This window comes from Paroedura picta, chromosome 11 (genome assembly GCF_049243985.1).
Source record: "Paroedura picta isolate Pp20150507F chromosome 11, Ppicta_v3.0, whole genome shotgun sequence".
NCBI lineage: Eukaryota > Metazoa > Chordata > Lepidosauria > Squamata > Gekkonidae > Paroedura > Paroedura picta.
In genome coordinates, this window is record NC_135379.1 from 39,854,480 (window position 1) to 39,879,184 (window position 24,705).

The window sequence follows — 24,705 nt, forward strand, 5'->3', positions numbered from 1 at the left end:
GCTGGCAACCTTATTTATCGGCAGTGCTGAATGCCCCCGGATTTTCCCACATGAAAACTCCTCCTGCAGCGTGCATGCCATTAAATTAAAATCATCCTTGTGCTTCCTGTGCCCTCTGAACCAAGCTATCCTAATGTGTATTTAACGCACTAATTTATCTTTGAATGAATGCTGCATTTCCTTGTGACAAAGGTAGATTGCCTTCCTGTTCCTGACTGCCCTTGACTAGCACTTTTGAATCTGTTGTAATGCTGAGGCAAGCAAGGTGAATAAGGTTGTGTGTCTGTGCATTGATCTGTAGGTTCTGGGACTGTCACCAGCGTGACTCCACTGGGGCCTGGGGGACCGAGAGCTCTCAACAGCACCATGGCGGCAACCAAGCTGAGACATATGAGAGAGTAAGTCTCCTCCTGAAATGTTAGCGAGAGAAACAGATGCTGTTTTTTTTATTGAGAAGGCAGTTGGGCAAAAATAACTTTGATCCTAGAATATTTACAGCCAGCTTATTGTCTGCAGCAATTGGGAAGGAATGGATTCCTTATAGTGCCAGAATCTTTGTACTCGGCCCAAAGCATGTTATTTCTTTTGAAGCTGGGCGTCTGGCCTCTAATTGTCTTACAGCTGCTCATTCTGCTCCTCTTTATTATTTTGGGAGTCCAAATCCTCTCACTTTCCTTTTCAAAATTGTGCCCTGTTCAGAATTGTGCATCTTTTCCTCACCTGCTTTCTTTGACCCTTGTTACATACTATGAAAAAACTAAAATTATTTTAATTCAGTGGGCTTCTCCAGCTTGCTTACATATTCAAGCATCTTGTTCCAAACTAGTGTTGCCTCCTGATGTACAGACTGGATTAATGAAATGAAGGTGGATCCTTCCCGTCACATTTGTCATCTTTGATCCACTAGTAGAACTAACAATCCTGTGCAAATCTATCTCTGTTGAAGTTACTCCAGACCGGAGTACCTGTGCATGGGGTCGCCCTGGCAGGCACATTCTTCATATGCCAAGGAATACATGGACACTTCTCTAGGGAGATTTATATATATTATATTAAGCCATGAGTTATCTCTTAGTAATATTTTTCTTTCTTTTGAGTTGTTTTTGTTCCCTTCAAGGTAGATTTTCTGTTCTTTGCCCCTAGCACTTGACCTATGCAGAGATGAAAAGGCTAAATGAATTAGCAGCACAACCATAAGAATACCTTCTTGGGAGCCAGCCCCACTGAGTAGACCCTTAGTAGGATTCTTAGTAGACCTCTGTAGGATGACATTGCAAAAGAGTCATCTGTAGAAAAGTGTCATGGAACACTTACAGCTTTGTATGCTCTGATGATGCTGGAAAAATACAACTGTGCCAAAACAGGGGGCTGAAGAACAGACATGGTGCAGCTGACAAGGGGCAACGTCAACTACACGAAGCTGTCCTCAAGCATGTTTCCCCCCCTAAGTGACAAATTGAAACATGAATATTTCTTAGGGTTGCCAGCTCAGGACTAGTAAAATTTTGGGATGGAACCTGGGGAAGGCAGAGCTTGGGGAGGGGAAAGTCGTCATGAGCATAAAATGCAGGCGATCTCCAGGTGCCTCCCAGAGGTTAGCCCCCCTAATATTTCGCCAAGTTCCATTTGTGGCATTGTCTGTATAGTAATGTTGCACAGACTGGTACCTGTTCCTAGATGATTGCATAAAACAGTTGATTACTTTTTCTAGAGGATCTCCAGTCTTTTTTGTTTGTTTGTTTGCCATTCTTAAATATTCCATCAACAACGAGAGTAACAGAAATCTGTTTACTGTCTGACTCCAAAACATTATGGGTGTCAGTCAGCAAACCCTTATTGGCATATAAATGTTAGTCAATAATAGCCAATCATGGGAAAAGGTTAACAGAAAACAGGAGACAAATAATATCAGTGGGAATCATTTGTGTAGACTTTACAGTATTGGGAAGAGAGTTAATTTTATAGCAACTCCCTTATTCCCCAGCTGTCTAAAAGAGGGATGGCCTTACAAGTTCTGTATTTGGCTGAACTGGTAAATTGCAACCAAGAGCTTTGAAATTACTATAATTTTTGTTTAGAACAATGGCTTTTATAGCTCCCAAGGAACTTTTCTGTTAACAGTGTTGTTTTCTTCCAACTCAAGAGCGTAAGAACTTAAGAAGAACCCTGCTGACTAATTGGTGGTCTGTCTGGTCCATCATCATGTCTCACACAGTGGCCAAACTGTTACTCTGGCAAGCTAAGAGCAAGACTTAGAGGCCTAAGCCTTCCCTAATGTTACTGCCTGTCACTTAGTATTCAGAGGTTTCCTGCCCCTCAATCACCTCTTATGCATCGCAGAATCTACGCCAGGCTGCCGCTGTTTCACTGAGGCGGGGCAAAAAGCCCCGCCGTCCCCCATGTATGCAAAGGCCCGGATCCTCCGATTATGCACAGGGCTAGCCTGATCTAGCCCTCACCTGTGCCCTCGAAAGACCTAGGAATGTGGAAGAATCCACATTTCCTTAACACGGGTCTTCCGAGGGACTGGGCTTGGTGGCGCCCGGGATGGCGGCAACGTTGAGCATAATCAGGGATTTTCCCTGAAGCCCTGTCGCCGCCAGCTTGGTTGTTCCGGTTCATGCATAATGGGGTCAGTGTGGAGGTTCCCTTTAGTCCCCATGGGACTAAATAGATCTGTCCTCTGTGTATGAATGTAAAGTTCCTTCAAGTTGCAGCCAACTTATGGCAACTCCAGAAATGGAGTTTCAAGGCAAGTGAGGAACAGAGGTACCCTTGTTGTCCTCTGCAGAGGACAGGGCCTCCCTTCCAAGCACCAGCCCTGCTTAGCTTCCAAGATCTTATAAGATTTGGCTAAACCACCTTCCCTCTGGGATAAAGCTGTCTATGCCTGGGCCATTACTACAAGGAGCCTTGAACTAGTGAAGAAAGACTACTTGCACTAGGGGAAATGCCACCGCTATAGAGAGAAAGTTCCACTGTTTTCCTGCAGAGGAGAAAGGCTGCTTCTTCTGACTACAAACCAGGTTCTAGGGATGCTTTAGAGAGAAAGTCCCATGGAGTCTCACCTATGACCTCTGAGAAGTGAGGTATATGTCACCTAGTTATTAGCAATCTCACTGGTTAGGAAATATCCCCATTTATGGGCATTCCTGTTCTTCTTGGAACTCATTTGCAGCTTCATGATCCTGGCCGGCCTGCATGCTTGTCAAAGAGCAAAGGAATAAACACACCACAGGCGTAGCATTTATAGCTTTCATTACGATGAAATCAAAAGCAGTAAAAGCATTAAAAGGAAGGAAATAACTCTAAATACCTTGCGTTTCATGTCCTTTACAAAGAACTTAAGAATGCGTGTGATCAGTCAGAGTTTAATGGCAATGAACTTTATACTATGTCTTAAAAATTCGATAAGATATTGACGGGTAAAATGGGAAAGCTTTCATAGGCCCAAATTTAAGTAAATTAAAATCTTGCAGTGAATGCCTCTCATTCAGCTTCCAATGTCTTCTGCTCAGCAGCAAGCCAGGATCAGGCAAAAAGCTTTGGCGTTACCTGCTGGGTGTAAGTAAAATTGTCTTTCAGAAGCTGCAAAAGAAAGGTGAATTTTTTTGTTCCACCTTCATGAATGGCCAAGCTTCTACTGCTTAAGAAGGATAAGGGGCTATGTATATAAGCCTCTTGCGCATGTGACGTTAGCATCAAATGTATTATTTCTTTTTTTAAAAAATTCAGAAAGAAAGGTCATACTAAAGTAATTGATTGAGCACCGCATGATCTTCAGGACTAGCTGACAACCCAGCCAGCAAAGGGAAATTCTGCCTTTCTGTAGTGAGTTGGTACAGTGCCCAGTTGAGAGTTCCAATTAATTTTTGGACTTTCTAAATTATTCTAGAGCGAGCGCTTTTGCTGGTCTTGAGCTTGAGGGAAGTTTTAATACAGATTTCTGGGAGAATGCTTTAAACCAATCTTTGTTAAACCAATATGAAATATTTCCAGCGATCAGCCTTCTTTGCAGGAAAGCGCGTGCAGCCTTTCACTGTAGATGCTAGGGACTGAGGCTCAAACTCGATGTGGACTTAAAAAATATATATTACTTTCTCCAAGTGCTGCATGGCCTGATCCAGATCAGAACTCTGACACCTGGGAGGATGGGGCTCCTGCATATACAGCCACACAACAGGGCAAAAAGTGCCTGTGGACCAGCTTCAGCTTGTAAGCACAGGACTGGTTTAGGGATTTGTGGGGCTTGTAGCACCAGAACCAGTTTCAGGATTCACGAGGCCCTAGCAGAGTACAATTGTGGCCAGACTGGGGGTCAAGGTCACCCCCAGTGGAAAGGGATGTCACTCCAAGTATGTTTAAAGAGGGGAAAGGGGGGAGGAGAGAGGCTATGGCTCTGATCCATGGGGCGGGAGGCAGTGTGTGGGGCCCCTGGAAGCCTGGGGTCCATACTACATGTGCTACATGGATAAGTCAGTCCCACACTGTAAACAGCACGGCAGAGTTGAGCCCCTCTTTGCCTGGTGCCTGATCAGAATTTGTCCCAGCATGTAAAATAGTCACATGTAGCTGAGCCTTTTCTTCGGACAAAGAGTGTGCTCTACCATCAGAGATATGGGGACTCCCCTGCCGTCTTACTTTCAGTGGTCTGTACTATTTAAAAACACATTATGTACTTCCATGGAAGTGGCCAGTTCCAGCTATTTCTGATACTGTATTTCCATCAGTAGTACTCACTTTGCAGCTTGTGGAGATCCATATTCACAATTACCTCAGCCAGAAGAGCCACATGACTATGGTATACCCTGTGTGCCACCAAACACACACAGAATCATATTCATTCATTCATTCATTCATTCATTCATTCATTTATTCATTCATTCATTATTTCGATTTATATACCACTACATTTCCTAGGAACCCGCGGCGGTTCACAGAATAAAACATTAAAATACAATAAAACCCCATAAAACCCCAATTTACAATAAAACAAGCAAGTGGTCAAAACACCAATAATCTATCCCATCCCACCTCATTCAGACGGTTCAGGCAGAGGCTGAGTCTTCTCCCACTAGGAGTGAGTGCGTGCAGGTCTGATAGACTCTAGTAGACTTTGATAGACTTTAGGAAGGGGTCCTTCATGGAAACACCGGGGGTCTACCCTGGTCTCAGCCAAATGCCTAGTGGAAGAGCATACCTTGTGCATACCTTGTGTGTCTGGGATGGCCAGTGTGCCATGAAAGACACTTATTAATAATGATTAATATTAAATGTATGTGACCATATTTCTGAGCATGAGTTCTCTGTCACGTTCAGTTTGGTTCTTAGTGTGAGGCACCACAGTTGAAGTAAAGAGCATAGGATTTCCAAGACATCTGGAAGAGTAAGTTCTAGCAGTCAAAATCTGCGCAGGGTCCCTGTGTGAGGATCTTCAATCACCCAGAAAAGCAAACTCTTGACTTTAAAGCAAGGATTTCATTTATTGAGCATGCAAGTACACTCATTCAAACATAGTCGAAACTGGGGATACAGGTCTTCACATATATTCCCCTCCCGCTTCCCGCCTCCCCCCTCCCGTGGGAACCCAAAAAAGCGGGAGATCTTCACTCAGATAAGGGACTCAGGACTCAGCTCCAAGTGGGGGGGGGGGATGGAGCAGATGGTGAAAGGTGGAAGGGAGGGGTGGAATGCAGAGAGGGAATGTGAGTAGCCTACAGGGCTACATTCTACATACCTGACTACATAAACATTGTGAAATAATGGCAGAAACAACTGGATTCTGACATCCTGGCCCCAAGGAGAAAAAAGTGGCCTCCTTTGTTTGTTTGCTCTAAAGGAGCAGGTAGCAGGTGATGTAAAAGTCCTTTACCTGAGACCCTGGACAGCCAATGCCAGTCTTAGACAAGGCTGACCCTCATGGACTGATGGCCTGGTTTAGCTTAATTTATCCTACATAATTGTTGATAATGTGGCAGAGCATCCTATGGCTTGCTTAATCTCAGCTTTTTGTATATTCCCAGCGGCTGCTCTCTTTCAGCAGACTACCATGCACTTTCATACAGAGCAGAGGATGTAGGATTAACACATGTTCACAGGAATTGTTCATATCCCATGCTGAACAGGAGATGGGATTTCAGCTTAACCTACCAAGCAGCATATGTAATTTGTTGCTAAAATCAGCCTCAGTGACTGGAAAGTAGCCAATGGCACTCCAGTGTTTAAAAAAGAGCCCAGATGGGGTCCAGGAAATCATTGATCAGCTAGCCAAACATCCATTCCAGGTAAATTAGTAGAAACTGTTATTAAAGAAAAACTATTAAGCAATTTATGGAACAAAATCTACTGAGGGGAAATCAGCATGGTTTTTGCAAAGGGAAGTCCTGCTTCACCAAACTTTCAGAGTTCTTTGAGAAAGCAAACAGGCATGCAGACAACATTGACCTGATAGGTATTATATATTTGGACTTCCAAGAGGCTTTTGAAAAGGTATTTCATGAAAGACTGCTGCGCAAGCTTAGCAATCATGAGATAAGAGGGTGAACCCATTTATGGATTAAAAACAGCTTAGATGGCAGGAAGCAGACCATGGGGATAAATTGACAGTTCTTATGATGGAGGGGAGGAAGCAGGAGATCCCACAAGGATTGCTATTTAATTTGCTCTTAAATGATTTGGAATTGGGGGTGAGTAGAGTAGAAGCCAAGTTTGCAGACAATACCATGGTTAGGATGGTGAAAACCATGGGAGATTTTGAAGGGCTACAAGAGGATCTCTCCAGATCGGGCGAGCAGACAACAACGTGGCAAATGGTTTTGCACTGACAACAAGATTTTAAAAATAATTTGCATGTTCCAAGTAATAGAATAAGAGGAAGTTTGCTTTTTGAATATTTTCCAAGATAGCACTGTAGTGCTCATCTGCATAGTGGGAGATGGCACACAGCTACAATGTCCAGACTGTGCATGATGAATGGGTAGCAATCCAGAATTTTTTGTGCTAAACATCAAATAGATAAAGAGGCCTTAATTGTGGGATCCCATCGTCTATCCTGGCATTGCATGTTCATCAAAAAACAAAGAGATGTGATTATATTTTTGTTTAATGCTTAGGTAGACTTGGTTGAGACCTTGTGAACAGAGTATTTTTTCCAACTGTGGAGGAAGTCGCAGTTTGTTGCAATATGCCGGTTTATGTACCCAAGAGGAACGATCGTTCCTGCCTGTCAAATGCATAAGCGCATTTTCGTCTTCATGCCATTATTCTGGTGCTTTCATATTGTTACTCCACTGCGATACATAATCGACTCAGCAACTGCAGAAGATTTCTTTATTCTTGCTAGCAAATTAAGCCATAGTTTTAAAAGGGTCATCTTCAGCAAAGAGGGTGGTGGGAGGCAGGAGGAAAACCGATGCTTCAAGTGAGAGACAAAGCGAAAACACAAAGTGTGAAATGACCAAGTGTGTCTTCTGAGGTGGGTGTCCCTCCATACATTCTCCGTCCATTTTCCCCCTTTAAAAGGTTTTGAAAGCACTCAAGCAGTACAGCAGAAAAGGGCTCTTCCTGGAAAGTATTTTTAAACATTAAAAGCAAGCAAATGACTTGTACTGACTGCAACCCTGTAGCATCCACAATTCAGGACCATGGAGAGCAGCAGGGGACTATCCTCAGGGCTGCTTCCCAGGCCACTCATCAGCATTTTGAGTGTTTGCCATAGGTGAAGATAAAAGTGTGGGATTAAATGCATCCCTAGTGGAGGCCCCTTGCTGATTTGTGTTGTACAAAAGTATCTTGAATTATCAACATTCAGTGACAGATACACTCAGTAGGTTTGCCAATCATGCCACTTATCCTACCATGTGTGAAAGAACCCTAAAAAGCATGGGACTGGTTCACTGAATGTGGCTTTCAGGCTCAGCTCTTCCATGATCTTTGACTAGTGATTGCCCTTGATTATTGCCATGCAATCTATCATCATATTATTTGAGAGGATTCTAGATCAGCTGGAGATCCAGAATGAAGAGTCTGATCTCATGTCAGGAAATGTATACGTTTTCTGATGTAGGGTAAGTGGTTAATACAGGAAGTCCCAGTTTACCTCTCCCTTCACTGTATAGCCATGAGCACACCACCATTCTCACAGCCTGAGTCCTTCAACAGTCAGCCCTTCCTTCTTCTTACTGAGATAATGCACATTTGAGTTGTTGAGAGCCAGTATGGACAGAGTGCTGGTTTGGTGTGTGGGGGTGTAGATTTGAGTTTTGCCTTGGCCATTCACTGTCTTCTGGCCAACCCTTCCTCTTGGTATGATTATAAGGATGAAAACTTCCCTGAACTTCTTAGGGAACACGTGGGATAAATGATCAAAGTCAGCTGTTTCTCCACTCCAATCTTTCTTGCAAACCAACATTTGTAGACCTTGCAATATATTTTTCATTAACGAAGCTAGCATGCACTTAATTTTAAAAGCCTGAAAGGTTTGTTATTGGAAGACAAATGTGTTTTCTTTTATCCTTCCATGAACTACAATCTTCTGTCATTTGATAAATGTCCAAAAGCTGATTTATGACTACCTTTCTGTGTACTTCAGAGAAATTGTTTAATGTGTTGTTGTTTTTTTTAAAAATAAAATAAAATGGAATATGTAAATATTCCCGCATGAGCCGGGGTTATGATGAAGTATCATACTGAATTGGATGTCAGGTCTCTCTCCATATATTTTTCCGTGTGTCTCATAACACATTATTATTCCCATAATATCAAAGAGAACCGTTTTGTTCAAGTGCTATAAAATGTTGCCAGATATCTGTCCAATTATAGCAAACGATAGACTCCTATAAATTATTTATGATCCAGCTAGCTTGTCTGCATTTCTCTCCTGTTGGCAGGTCAGCCATTCAGAAGCTGGGAGCAGAAATCTTTGAAAAAGTGTACAAGTTCCTCAAAGAAGCTAAACAGCAGAAGACGAGTGAGGAAGAAATCAAAGACTACCTGGAAAAAATGGTGTGCAGAGCCAGTGATTGTTTTGAAGTGGATCAGCTCCTCTATTTTGAAGACCAGATGTGCCCTTCAGATGATGCTGGAGAGGGAAACAGTCCTACTGGGATTAAGTGAAGTCAAGTGAATACTATTCAGATGGAAGCAGTCGCTATAAGAGAGGGATGAGCAGAACGGCAATACTGTTGGGAGGAAGTGCTGCCATTTTGTCTTCTGGTTATGTGAGATAAGGAACACTTTTTTTCAGCAAACAAGACCTTTTCTATTGAAGAACTTATCTGTTGATTAAGACAGAAGCAGTATTAACACTTGAAACCCGGTCATAATCTCCTTGAAAGCTTCAGGATTCCGCTTGTACATTGCAATACATATACATACTTGATTACCCATCGGGAGAAAAGTGTGATGTTAAATAGCCTGCATTTCACCATGTTTCTACCAGTGAGCAAGGATGATACACTGGGTGGAGGGAAAGCAGAAGCTAAGGTGGAAAACCTTAAGTGTCTTTTGATTTACTCCCAGATATGGAATAGGGGTATCCCATTGATTAAATGGTCTTATGTTGTTTAAATAAACACTACAGCAGAGCCAAACATTCTTCAGGAAACCTTTTCAGCATGAAAACTCTCTCTTGGTTGGCCCAAATAATCTTGGAAAGGCCTTTGAAGCTTCCCTTTTTGTGCAAATTTCTCCAATTTATAATCCTAACTAGTTGCAGCTATGGTGCCATTTTTTGTTCAAAAATAGCCCTTCTTTCTATTACAGCAATGGCATTTCCTTTTGAAATTGCTGTGGCTGTCCAAGGGATGTCATCATGTAGCCAAATATGATTGGCTATGTCACAACCTAACTTACTGTGAAGAAGACAGGCTGTTTTTCATGCCAAAACTTGTGCTAATGCTGTATGTAGGACTATAAAAAGAATCACATTGGTGCTGTTGACTGAATCCTGCACAGGGGGAAGGAAGGGGAGGGGTGTAGCACGAGGGGCATGAGTGGAAGGAAAGCTTCTCGTTGCAAGAGCTCCAAAAGGGGGGGACTTTCTTAAGGAGCTGAAAATGTTTTCAAAAAGTACCTCAGTTTCAGCTCATTTCTAAGAAATATATTTTTCATGCAAATGCATAACATAAATATGTCACCCCTCCAAAGTAGCCATTTTTGCCCGGGGAGCTGATATTTATAGTCTGGAGATGAGCAGCAATTGCAGGAGATCGCCAGGCCCCACCTGGAGGTTGGCTGTCCCTGGTCTGAACATTTTATCAACCGTAAAAAATGGAGACAGAAGGAGCAGGGTGGACACCTGTGTACTATGACTACCCCATGTGGATTAGGGCAGGAGGACATTTTGGTGTCTGTGGCCTAATTCACACAAAATGAAAAATGATGCAAAACTGGGAGGAATTGGTTGCCATGTAATCTTCCCCTAAGAAGAGTCTCCAGTCTGATTTTTCCTTCATATATCTGAAGACATGGCTCTGGAAAGCTCATCTGTAACCACTATGCCACAATTCCCAAATGTCAGTCCTCCCCCACACTCAATTAACATTCCAACCACAGGTTCTTGACACCTATCTCTCCACACCCATGCCCTCATTTGTCACCATGCCACCACACCTCACACACAACACACACATTCAACCCCAAGCTTTTACAGACTGGACAACTCCTCCCCTTCCTCTTCCCACCGCCAAGCTCTAGGTCCTCTTGTATTCCTGGATCCAGCAGGCTTTGCCCCTAGTACATTTATATCTCAAGAAAGCTACCAGTGGATTCAACCTACTGCCTTTTTGCATAAAGATATGGCCCCAGACAATCTGGTGGCCAAGAAAACATCTGATCAATAATTACTCACATTACTTCATTTAGAAGTAGTCAAAAGTTACCAGTGGAAATGGACAGACTGTGCCAGTTGTAATTCATAAATGGCAATTGAAAGAGTGTCTGGGAACATGTATGTCCAAAGAGTCTTGAAATTTCTAAGCCTCAAGAAAATGACTATCATAAAGGGCCCTAATTTAATCCGATAATGGAGAAAATGAGTCAGACAATGCTATCTTTCTTTACCTGGAGGTGATTCCCCCCCCCCATTACCACAGCAGTGGCATTAAATGCAACAGTATTTGGTTAAAATATTAGGGACATCAGTCTCAATAGCTTCATTTACCAGCAACATTGATTTTCATCATTGATTTGCAGTAGAAGTGAGAAAACTCTCATTTTTGTGAACTAATGGAACTTTTACGGAGTAATGGTTCGTCATATATTCCTACCCACCATACAGAAAGAATGGGCATGTAAGTACACTAGAACCATGTATTTAAGATGTGTTTCCTTGCTTGTTTCCGACAAACAGGTCAATATGGAATTTTGCCACCCTAAGATATTTCTCCAAATAAAGTAATTGTCCAGATACATCAGTGTCTGATTCATGAAGGGACACAGGAAAGAACTGAGTCATATTTTTAAATCACTTCCCTCAAAAATCCTAGCCTGCCAGCTTCATTTGGCATACTGGAACAAGAAGTATTCAAGGCAAGAAAAGGTCACGGCCATATTTCTTTTGATAATGACGCCATTTTTCTTGGCATGATATAAGCAGCCTGATCTCTGCCAATGCTAGGAAACCTTAGTTGGTGATGCACTAACCCTGTAACATTTTACAGCTCTTTAACTCAATGGAAACATGCCCTATTTTTATAGAATATTATTGTTCCTCCAAAGAACTCATACATGGTTCTGCCTTGTTTTAATTCCCACTGCTGCAATGTAGGTTAGGCTAAGAGAGAGTGATTCTCCCAGGATATCCACCAAGTTCCTCGAAAGACTGGGGATGCGAACCTGGGTCTTTCCCAGTCTGCTCCATCAGTCTAACTGGGCCATGAGGAAGGACAGACAAATGATCCCCACAAATGACAAAAAAAAAAACATAGGTGGGAGAAAAACTTCAAAGGACTAAAACCAAAGAAAAACCCTTGGCAGTTTGGAGCCAAAAGGTTGAAAGTCTGTACAATGTAGATCATAAAATGATGTAAACATTTACGGTGTACAAATTCCAAAATTAAGAACATACACAAAGGCCATAGGCTATTCATGGGAAAATGTGCAATTATGACAGAAGCAATATGCGAAAGCTTTCACAAAAGCACTGGCATGCTGAGCACGCCCCAGAACTTTCAGGCAGCTTGAGAGATGGAGACCATTATCTGATAAATGGGCATTTTTTATCGGTTCCATCTTAATTGATTGTGCCATCCTAAAACATAAATTCTATAACTTTGTTTATCTTATTGGCTGCTTGATGTACTGTTTACTTTATCATTATGTGCCCATAATTAGACCTCTGAAGAAGACCCATTTTGGGTCGAAACGTGTTAAGTCTAAGGTTCAAAATTATATGGTACATGTTATAGTTTTTTATGAATAGCCTATGGGCTTTGTGTATGTTTTTAATTTCTTAATTTTATAAGTTGTACACATTAAGTGTTTATATACTTGCATGATTTACATTGTACAGATACCCAACCTTTCGGCTCCTTGCTGCCTTAGGTTTTTTGTGCTTGGTCCAGCAGTCTCACCACTGCACTGCACTGCATATCTTAGGGATCAAATGTTCCTCCTGTTTCAACTAAAATCAGATGTCATTCAGCAGAGAACCCTGTTCTAAGACTTGCTGATGAATGCTGCAAAAGTGGGCATAGCAGATGCCAAAGGCTTTCTGTCCCAGCCAGGTAGTTCTTGATTACAGCCCTTTTATTGAAAGGCCATTGATATTCTGGAGTAGAAATGTTCAAGGATGGAGAGTTCCCAATGACAGTGCACCTGCTCTTAACAGCACAAAACAGATTGGAGTGAACCTGGAGAAGATTTGAAGGAAATATTTATAACAAACTTGTCCACTTGATCATTGAGTATCTAGAACAGTAATCTCCTGTGCCCACTAGTGTGTTTCTTGGGTGTCCACTTGCTGCTTTGTCCAAAAAAACTATTCCCTAAAAGCAAAAGTCAGTCCTGGCATTCTTCCGCCTCATCGGGGTTAGAGGTACTTCAGTGGACTCCAGAATGCATCACTTTTGAATCTGAAGGGAACATCCATTTGGAAACAGCTGCCCAAATCCCAGAAAGGGGCTTGGCTTGAAATTTCCAAAGATTTTATAATGCTTGCTCCTGCCTCCTATGGTGGCATCCTCTATTCTTACTTAAATTCGAGAAGTGCCCACAGATTCCACAAGATTGAGGACCTCTGGTCCAGAATACATCTTTTTAACAGACTCTCTATGTTCCACAGTAGCCTGATGCATAGAAATATAGCTGGCTTAGTTTTATCCCCCAAAGGAAAAGAAAAGAAGGGAAAATCCATACCTGCTAAATGTCTGTGTTAGGAAGCTATGAAAAAGTCTCAGGAAAGAACCTGTTTTGGGGTTTTTTTTAAAAATGTCCTCAATGACAGTGAGACCAAATATGACATCAAGATAGAGTGTCATTCTTGACAATGGAATTTTCCACTGAAGTTCATTTACTTCAGTTCTATGGGGGATTTAATTTCAACAAAAAGCCTCAGGCTCTCTTTGCCTGGCTCTCCTGATATTTATTGCTTCTGTTTTTTCCTCTGAAGATGAGCTTTTAAAGTAGATCATCACCGGGGCTGCGATATTATGAGTTGTCATAAGTCCCGGTTAGCAAGAACCTGTATTGAAATTTGTTCTCTCTGGACAAAGGCACCCCTAAAAGAAAAGGTGAGGGACAATCAGGCTGCTCATTCTTTTAGCGTTATTGGCCATTTTCCTCTTATGCCTTGAGGCAGTCTTTATCTACTCAGAGTTATTGCTTTTCCAGGAACTTGGATGGTGGTTGTTACTGTCTTTTCCCCACAGGTAAGAACTTTACTTATGAGCTTGTACTGTAAGATCAATTGCCTGTACTCTTCTTCTGCAACAATCTGTTTGAGCCTCTTCTAGTTCTCTCCTTTCCTGTAATTAAGCCCCTGCCCAGGAATTACCACTAATGAAGCTTACCCACAGTGGCCAAAGTTTACTGGAAATCCACAAGCAAAACATGTTGACACTTCACAAGGAGATGGTGTAAAAAAAGGATTAACTTCTTGGGGTATAAAATAACAATCATACAAAATGACTTGGACATAGCAACAAGACTGGAAGTGTTAGAGCTTTCCTCCCCTCTGGACTCTTTGTCATCTGGGATTATCCTGGTTGCCCCATTATAGGAATACTCTGTTTTTAAAGTTTCTCCTGAATGTCAGATCAATGAATAGATGTGCATTTGCCACCTAGGACCTGGCATACATCACTGACTCCTGAGATGGATGGGAGAGCTGAGTTGAATTTATCCTAGTTGAATCCACCAGGTTTCTTTATACAGGAGTAAGCTAGAGGAGGTAGGCAGTGAGAAGGTCACCATAGCTAATCAAGATTTGTTGATGTTGCTCAGGTATCCTACACAAAAGCCCTCTAACTTGTTGTGCCAGTATTTGGTTCATAGACCTCTAAAGACAGGTTAGAACTCTCTTGGTGTTCTGCCTACCACACAGTGTCCCTCCATGAACTGGTAGAGATGGCATTTGTGTAGATGCCATATGACAGGGGTAGTCAACCTGTGGACCTCCAGATGTCCATGGACTACCATAGGACCCTTCAGTTTGTTGTCCAGAGAATTTTCCGTATTCATGCTGAGGCTTTCTTGTCTAGGGCCTCGTCTAGCCTCCAGGGCCACAAAGGGCATGTGTCTCAAACAGCATACCACATGGCTATATATATATCTAGCAAGCCACACTTTTACCTTGGGGCTGAGCAAAAGGAGGATAATGCATAGATGCAAAAGCTTCACGCAGTTAATTTGACATGGATGGATATTATCAGACAGAGTTTAAGCTGATGGGATCCCATAACATCTGCAGGGTCTTATTAGAGCAGTCTGCTCTCAGAGATTGATGGATGTGATTGGACTTCTTGATGGTTCTGAGGAAGTTTCCTGATGGTGTGGCCGGTGGTCCTGACAAAACACATACTGAATACATAAACCTTTATTTCATTGGTAGTTTGCCTGTCTCACAGAGTCAAGGCAAATGACAATGAAGATTAATTCAGTAATGGCAGAGCCATACATAGACATAAAAGTACAGATAATGTGCAGCATTACAGGACTGGAGAACAATGGAGCAAAACATTATCTCACGCAGAATAAACAAACTGGACTATAAAACTGGAGGACAATATAAAAAGCACAGTAATAGACTCAATGAAGACGACCTTAAAAACTGCAGCCTTATTTGCTTTGTAAAAATGGCAAAGACTATAACTAAAATCCCAGTGGAGGGAAGACTCTTGCTGAAGATCATCATTTCAGGAAGGGTGGTAAACTTATCTTCCTTAGTTGTGTCTATGGTATGACATGTTCAAACTGTTCTGGATTATGATCGGTCTTCTGTCCCCTTGCTGGGGGTGGAGGGAGAGATAGTGAAGTGCTTGGTGGCTCCATTTTGACCAGTTGGCAAAGCCCTTTTAGATTTATTTATTTATTTAGATTTTATTTCCCGCCACTTTTTGAACCGGCTCACGGTGGGTTACAAATAGTCCATAAATTAACCCCCCCCCCCCTGTAAAACCCCATTAAAATATCAAACAGGTCATACAATTACAGCATATAAATAAGAAAACATGGTGGTATAAACCACTTCCTATCCCCCCCCCAACATCTAATAGGGGAAGTGGTAAGAGGGAAGTCATAAACCATGTCATAGATGACCTCTGAACACCAGTACCAGGAGGCAACATCAAGGGAAGGCCTTGGCTTCTGAATCCTCTTTGTTGGCCTTCCAGACCAACTGGATGCTGAGGGATCGCTGGTCTGATTCACAGCAGGGCACTGTAGCGTTCTTATATTAGATTCCACATTAATTATAGTTCTTGCTCTTGGATGCTCCTGTAGCTACTGCTGTCCTGTTCAAGTGTGCAGTTTTCAGGATATACCATCAAAGTATGTGGACTGTCCCGTGTTAGGAGCCCACAAAGATTTTATTTTTGTAAACAAAAAACAGGTCAGTCTGGGGGATGGTGTGACAGAGAGGGATCTTACACATCCCCTCTTGAACAGTTTCCCTGAAATAGGGTTTCCCAGAGCTGCTGCTGATTCCCTTGGGACAAGAAGAAGAAGAAGAAGAAGAAGAAGAAGAAGAAGAAGAAGAAGAAGAAGAAGAAGAAGAAGAAGAAGAAGAAGAAGAAGAAGAAGAAGAAGAAGAAGTTGGTTCTTATATGCTGCTTTTCTCTACCCAAAGGAGTCTCAAAAAATTCTGTATGCTGCCTTTACAAATTCCATCTTGTTTGACCCTCAGAACTGCTTAGTGGTTTGAGGAGGAACGTTCCTGTCAGATTCTAGCCAAGTACATATTCTAGTCAGGGAGACAAAACTATCCATTCTGTCTACAGAGACATAGTGCGGAGCTTGTGAATGAGCTCTGTGGTCACAGTGGAGGCAAAGGTGGTTCTCTCAAAGTTAATTAATAGGGAGCAGAACGCTCTTGTTTGCTTCTAGGAGAGCCTCAACAGCATGGGCCTCTGAAATTTAGTGAGCCTCTCTGTCAAACTTGGGATCTAAAATGCAAACCACATTTTCCAACCTGCATGAAAGCTCCTTTATTATTGGTGTGTGTGTGTGTGTGTGTATGGGGGGAAATATTCACTGAAATGGGAGGGGGGACTTCAGAAAGAAGATATATGTTTCTTGACTACCTAATGACTACATAATGAGTACATAAACACTGTGCTGTTCGTGAATTTTAATTGACTCTCTGTTTTGTGTTATAAAAGATGTAGAAAATAACACATAATGAGTTCTTACACTTGGCGTGACAAAGAACAAAAAATGTACCAAAGAGGTATTCATGCCATTGTGGAAAAAAGACTACGAATACAACAGAATGTGAGAAGGAAAAGAACTGCATTGCTGCATAAGAGGCTCTTTGTGCAATGGAATGTAACCACAGGATTCAAAACCATTTTTGAAGTCATCTTAAAAGATGAGGTCCATTTCATGGTGCTTTAAGCTGATCCTGCAATGAGCATGGGTTGGACTAGATGGCCTGTATGGCCCATTCCAGCTCTATGATTCTGTGATTCTAGTGTGGAGTTGTCTTCTAGTGTTCCTCAGAGTGACTTAAGTTTCTTAGTATCATGTTGATGCCTGAGCTGGGTGGATTGATGTGGTCTAGGGCTAGGCTAGGTTGCTTTTTTGCAGAAGGGGGCAACTATTTTCTGCTTCAAGGTGGGTGTTTCTTTTGCTGCTGCAAATATACTCTAGTGAGACCTTTGGATTTTGCTCTCTCGAGCCAATTGTTTTTCCCAGCCTGTGTGAAGTGGCTGGCTCAGCTTGTATAATGGTTTGGTGTGCATTAAGGTTAGATAAGTCTGTGCATCAGCTGCATATTTGAAGAGTATTAGCTCAGGGTATGAGCTCAGAGCACCGCATGAGACATTTTGCAGTTTGCTTTTCATTTATTTTCCATAGGAGTAATGTAGGATCCTGCCCAACCGGCACCAGTCTCCCCTGATCAGAACTGTACAAACATTTGGGACGAGAAGATAAATGCAGTTCAGAGATTTCAGCTGATGAAATCCAGCAGGCCTACGAGCCTCCGATCTTTTACAGCAACATCTCCGTGTAACATTTGTCCCTCTTCCAGAGGCCTGTTCTCCTAGGATCATAGAATCATAGAATCATAGAGTTGGAAGGGGCCATGCAGGCCATCTAGTCCAACCCCCTGCTCAACGCAGGATCAGCCCAAAGCATGCTCCTGTCATGTCCCCAGCCATACTGGGAATTTTAAACAGTCCGCCCCCTTTTAAGCCTAAAATTTAAATTTGGCTGCACTAGCCAGCCCTGTTGAGAAACCATCCAATTAAAATGAAGAAACCTCTGCCCTGAAAGGGAGTCTAGAACCTCCTAGTGAAGCCAAAGGATCAGATCTGTTGCTGCTACCCAGAAAGAAGGAAATAATCGTCCTTAGTACACTTACAACTCATAGTCAGTCCCATGAAAGGTTTTGATCAGGGCAGAAACCTCAAAAGGGGTGTCGCCCAATTCTCATCTGTTAGCATACTTTGCAGTGACAAAGAACTTTTAAAAGGTAAAAACAAAAGACAAAAAAAAGCAAAACATGTCCAGCCTTGGAACGAGTTGAATCAATCTATTAATGCCTAGTCAAGGAGCCTGGAGGAGAAGTGTCAGGGCAAAGTAGGTCAGATATTAAATCACCCAAAAGGAGCTGTCAAGGGCTGGGACGGGAGCCAACTGATTGAATGTGCAGTTGAGGGGACAGGCTGTAAAAATAAAAAAGGTGGAAGGGAAAGCAAGGTTACTTCCATCTTCAAGAACAGGAGCCCACATACAAGGGAGGCCTGGAGTATATCAGACATTTTGCAGCAATGCAATGTAAGTTGCAAGAGGCAAACTGTATATATATAATTTAAAACCAAACAAGGAAGCTCGCCTATCAGTGACTGGGTAAATAGTTTCGAAATCCCAGGACTCATCCTTACAAACTTCTTTGGTTTCTGTATGGGAAGATAAAACTGGGGGTAAAGTTTGGTTGCTGGTAAGAAGGACTTGGGGGGAGGGGGATGACTTCATCTTACCTATACTAACGGGAAGTGTCTATGGGATGTAATTACCTAATACAGCCTTTTCCAACCTTTTCACATGGAGGAACCATCTTGCATCTGCTGCAGAAACATAGCACAAACCTCTGCAGGGCCATGTTTAAATTATTTGTTTCATTTATTAATTAAATGTATATGCCACCCTCTTCATCAGGCTCAGGGCGGTGCACAACAATCATGATTCAAATTCTGATCAAAACAATAAAACAACATCCCGAGTGCTCAATTTATGTTCCTTTCCCAAGCCTTGCTCTATTTCTCTCTCTCCAGCCAAAAACTGTGTGAAGATCGGAGAGGGAGGGTTTTAACTAGCAGTTGTTATGCGTTGTATTGCTATTTACATTGTAAGCTGCTGGGGCAAAGGGCAGGTGACATCAGATCTCAAAAGCTAACCACAGAGAACCACTAGGAAGACTCTGCAGAGGAAGGCAATAGCAACCCACCTCTGCTTCTCATTTGGTAGGGTTGCCATGAATTGGTTGCTAATTGATAACACTTCATACACATATACACAGGCTGCCATGAATTCCTGCCGGTAGAAAAGTGGTTAATAAATGTTATAAATCAATCAATCCCATATGAACCTGCATGGGTCTTGTTGGTGACAGCCTGGTCACAAAGGGTGTAAGGAATGGGAAACCTGGGCCCATTCCGCACACATAGGATAATGCACTTTCAATGTGGTTTGGTAGCTGCATTTTCCTGTGCGGAACAGGAACATCTACTTCTAAAGTGCATTGAAAGTGCATTATCTATTGTATGCAGAATAGGCCCTGTAGCCCTGGTCCAATCTGCAAAATCTGCCCCCCCCCCGGCTGGCTAGCCAGTCCATCGCCCCCGGCCCCCCTGGCACTCTGTTTTATTGAAAAGGTCTGTCGAGCAAGAGGAGGGCGAAATTTCTTTAGTACTGTAACCTGCCACGAGCTACTGTGTGGGTGTGGTGAATTATAAACTGAAACATAAATACATAAAATCAATACATAAGACTCCGCTGCCCAGCTCCTCCTGCAGGCCTTCTGCCGCCACAGTGCCGTTCAGAGTGTTACCTAATAACCAACTGGGAAATCAGAGATGTTATTTCTGTTGAATCTCACTCATTCTTCTACTCTACAGTGCTCCTGTTTATCTCCTCTCCATCTGCTCCTCCGCGCAAGCGTCTCGTCACAAATATTAAGTGCTGCACGATGCAGCTATGAAAGAATAGAGGCAATTAGCCAGCCCCACCACCCATGCAGGAGCCGCTAATTATAGACCAGGAGCAGCTGTGTTAGGAATCTATTTTATTAATGAGGTAAAAGATATTATACTAGGAAGCGTCTGGAGCAAAGGAGTTTACAGACAGGAAGGAAATCCAGTTCTTTTGTGGATGGAGTGAAATGGTGCACAAGGCTGCCTTAGTGCTAGAGGGATCTCGCTTACCTAGTGACCTGGCGACTTGTCCAGGGGCAACTAGTTTGAATTAGCCTGCAAGGACAAGATACACAATAGTCAAAGAAACTGTTTAACAACAAGAAAACTGTTAAAAATATTTCAGATCTCTATAGCTGCCAGGTTGCTGATTAAGCGGCACCCTTCTTAGACCAGGGTGGGAGAGGGTTATGGCCCTTTGGATGGAGATCTATCAGCTCATTGGCCTCAACTGGCAAAAGAGCTCTGTTTGGCAGGACCTTTGGAACTGAGGGCTGCAGCTCTCCTGGGAGCTCATTCCACCAGGTTAGGGTCAGGACCTGGCCCTGGCTGAGGCCACATGCCCATCTCTTGGGGCAGGGATCACCGGCCTGTTTGTGTGGCAGATCTTGGGGGCAGGATGTTGGATGGATTGTCTCCTCTCATATCATTCAGCCCACTAGTCAAGATTATCTTTCAAAGTCCTATTTACTTTGCCCTCCCCCCCCCCGCCTGTAGAGTTGAGGCAGGGGGTGATTGCAGACAAGGCTTTATTAAACAGAGCAGGGACCCCCGAATTGGGGTCCATGGGTGCCATGGCATCTGCTAGTACCTTTCCTGCTAAGTATTTTAAGAAAGTGGGTGGGACCAGGGAGAATGTTTGCCAAGCAAGGCTTCTGATTGGCCACTAAAGATTTGATAGGTTTTGATAGGAGTGGCCACCACAGCACAAGGATCTGCACTGGGTGACTTAAGTACACCGTGGCAGTCATTTTGTGGCAGGCTCTGTCTCTTTTGCCAGCCATTTTGTGGCCACCACAGCAGGTCAGAATTCCAAAAGTGCCTGCAGGCTCAAAAGGTTTAGGACCTCAGTGGTGGCCAAACTGTGGCTCTCCAGATGTCCATGGACTACAAATTTAAATCTCAGCTTTATTAAACCCCAAACAAATAAAAATACAGCAATAGGTAGCAGGAAATGGAGGAGTTCAATAACAATGTACCATATACACTCGAGTATAAGCCAAGGGGGCTTTTGCAGTGTAAAAAATGCGCTGAAAAACTCGGCTTATACTCAAGTATATACGGTATGTTGTTAATTTCTTGGTCCTTATTCAGCAGCCATTGTGCTTTACCATATGCATTTGGTCCCTCAGGTGGATGGAAGGAAGTGTGCTTGGGACACCTTGTTAAATTCTGATGCATTTGTTTCCTGTGGGAAATTGCCCCTGTTGAAGTCCAAAGGCCACGTTCACTGATAATATAACAATTTCTGTGGTAGCTTTCTGAATGAAATTAATATTTCAGTGAGAGTTTGGCGAGGTACCCTATCAGACCCCTTGTGATATTTGCTTTGCTCCCTGTCACATTATGAAGTACTTGCTTGCCAAATAATGACACCACTTTTATCTCTCGCACTGCGGAGAAAGCCAGATCCTGAAGATGAAACTCCAATACTTTGGCCACCTCATGAGAAGGAAGGACTCCCTGGAGAAGAGCCTAATGCTGGGAGCGATCGAGGGCAAAAGAAGAATGGGACGACAGAGAATGAGGTGGCTGGATGGAGTCACTGAAGCAGTTGGTGCAAACTTGAATGGACTCCGGGGAATGGTAGAGGACAGGAATTCCTGGAGGATCATTGTCCATGGGGTCGCGATGGGTCGGACACAACTTCGCACCTAACAACAACTTCGGAGAAGGTGATGCTGACTTGCATGTGACCCAGTCTTTTTGTCACTTACTTCAGGGGTAGTCAACCTGTGGTCCTCCAGATGTTCATGGACTACAATTCCCATGAACCCTGCCAGCGTTTGCTGGCAGGGGCTCATGGGAACTGTAGTCCATGGACATGTGGAAGACCACAGGTTGACTACCCCTGACTTAGTTTACCACCATGGAGCTTGCTGTGTGACTTCTCTCAGCCTGGCCTCCCTCACTGGGCTGTTGTGGTGGCCAAATGGAAATGGGAGAACTATGGCACTCCAAGGAAGAAAAGTGGCATACAAATGTCCTAGATGGATATGATGAAATGACCCAGCAAGGCTACTTTCTTTAAACTGTGAATACAAAACACATACATCTCAGATGATTAGTCTTAAAAGAGAGAGAGAAATAAAATGAAATGTAAGACAAATCAGATCCCATCCCTGGATAAAAATGCTCCAAGGCATGATTATCAGCTATTTTTCCAAGGGCAGCATTAGGCTTTTAACTGATAACTGTATTTCTTTTGTTAGTGAAACAATTGCATTTTTGTCAAAGGGGTTCTTCTGGTGTTCTCTCTCTTTCTCTTTCTCTCTCTCTCTCTCTCTCCCCACCTTCTCTCTCTCAAAAAGGGAGGGGGAATAATGCATCTTATTATTTTCAAGGCTTTTCAGTGACTTCAATTGGCGTCATTCCCAGAAGCTGAATCTAGTGTTCGTACAGTCATAATGGCACCTTTTTAGGGAATGATCATACTCTGCTTTTCCTGAACGATTCTGCAGCCTGTAATGCTTTCCCCTCGCTAGCTGAGAGTGGAAATGTGTTTCTCACAAAAGATCTGCTATGCTCGAGGGAAGGTGTGGAGTTAGGTTACATGCCCTGTCTTCAGAGAAGGCAAGAATAGAGGAAAGGCCTTGAATTGATAGGTGTGGGATTTTGGAAGCATGAGATTTACTGGAGGATGACTGGTGCTTTGGAAGGATACACTGGAACTCAGAAAGGGCTAGAGAAAGACCTACACACAACGCAGAATAGGATCAAAAACTGAGACAGCAGAATTCTGGACTTGACCGGTGAGGGAAGGAGGGTTGCCAACCCCGCCCACACACACACACACACACACACACACACTGGTGGGAGGTGGGAGGGTAGGGTTGCCAGATCCAGGCTGAGAAACCCCTGAAGATTTGGGAATGGAGGTGAGAACCAAAAAGGCTGAAGGACAAAACTGTATAAAAGTATATTAAAGGAACAATTTATCTCAAGGTAATTAAAAATATTTTAAAAGCCATAAAAAGGGAACACTTCTTTTCTTATAGATCAGAGTCATTTGTACTATTGGTGTATGTGTTAGGCTGATATGTGCGCAGCCTATAGGGGGGGAAATGTTCCCTTTTTATGGTTTAAAAAATATTTTTAAATTACCTTGAGTTCCGCTAAACAGATTGTTTATTTAATATACTTTCATACAGTTTCGTCCCTCAACCTATTTTTCAGTTTGGGTTGTTTGGCATTCCCTTTTTAGTCATTGTTGCTTGTTGATTTGGGGATGGAGCCTGGAGAGGACGGGGACCTCAGGGGGGCACAATGTCATAGATAATGCCAAATCAACCCCCTCCCCCCCAAAAAACCCCATGCACTGGAAACAGCTTGCCAATAAACAACTCTCCATACAAAAACAAAGTTTTTCATATACTCCAAGAAGAGTTTTCCAAAATATACAAAGAGTTTCTACAAGAAATGCATGCATCATTTAGTACATGATGCATTTATTTTTAGGATGCATTTATTTCTTGTAGAAACTTCATATATTTTGGAAAACTCCTCTTGGAGTATATGAAAAACTTTGTTTTTGTATGGCGAGTTATTTATTGGTAAGCTGTTTCCAATGCATGCTTATTTTTTGGGGGAGGGGGGAGACTATGTAAAATGTTTTTTAAAAAACAAATTGCATGTCTTGTAGAAGTATCAATTGAGAAAAGTTCATATTGAAGAAACGTTCATCTTGGTGATTTGTTCAAGCAGTAAATTGAAGGAAAAGACTGTGGACAACAACTCTTGCAGAAATTGTTTATTATACTTTAAGCCATTATTTGCATAGGCATTTCTTTTGATATTCAAATGTCTCTGTGCAACCCCCTTTTTTATTGCAATGCCCTAGAGATCACCCTCCAAAGCACCCATTTCCTCCAGGGGAACTGATCTCTGCAGTCTGAAGATGAGCTATAATTCTAGGGGATCCCCAGGTCCCATATGGAGGCTGGCATTCTAGAAGGAAGTCGTATTTTATTAATACTCCCCATGTGTACAGAAATAACCAATCGGAGGGGATCCCATTTGATCAACCAAAACACTATGCTAGGGATCATAGGACATACGTGCACAAAATCCATGTGGAATGGGGGCTGTAACATGGAAATAAAATTGAGCCAAATAGCTGGCTCACTCCAAACCCTTTGCTGAAGGAACAAAAAGGAAGTTAGCTGTGCGTCCTGTGGTTCCCAGACCTGGAATGCTTGGTGGGTCTTGGCCCCAGAAGAATGCAGTTTAATTAAAGGTGACCAATGTGGACTCACAAAACAAGAAGAGCCACCCACAAAACACATCTAGGTGCACCTCATAGTTGCTGTTGCCAGATTGGCTGGGTGTGGATATAATTAACATGGCCATCCTATAAACCAGGGGTAGTCAAACTGCGGCCCTCCAGATGTCCATGGACTACAATTCCCAGGAGCCCCCTGCCAGCGAATGCTGGCAGGGGGCTCCTGGGAATTGTAGTCCATGGACATCTGGAGGGCCGCAGTTTGACTACCCCTGCTATAAACCTTCAAAATGGCACAGATCAATGCATTAAATAAGCATTCATATCTCTGGCTTTTCATCCACAGATTACTGCAAGGACTTCTGCAAACATTGTCTGAACCACTGAAAGGATGCGTCCCGGACAATGTGA

The 24,705-nt window shown here is 42.8% G+C and overlaps 1 protein-coding gene across 3 annotated transcripts in view; it reads left to right on the forward strand.

Moving 5' to 3' along the window:
- Positions 1-11,407, forward strand: part of NEK11 (NIMA related kinase 11) — a 111,440-nt gene extending 100,033 nt beyond the window's left edge. For all 3 annotated transcript variants that reach the window (XM_077303606.1, XM_077303604.1, XM_077303605.1), the window contains 2 exons: positions 302-398; positions 8,889-11,407. In XM_077303606.1, coding sequence (XP_077159721.1) covers positions 302-398; positions 8,889-9,114 — 323 coding nt within the window. In that variant the 3' untranslated portion in view covers positions 9,115-11,407. The remainder of the gene's footprint in view (positions 1-301; positions 399-8,888) is intronic.
- The last annotated feature ends 13,298 nt before the right edge of the window (positions 11,408-24,705 follow it).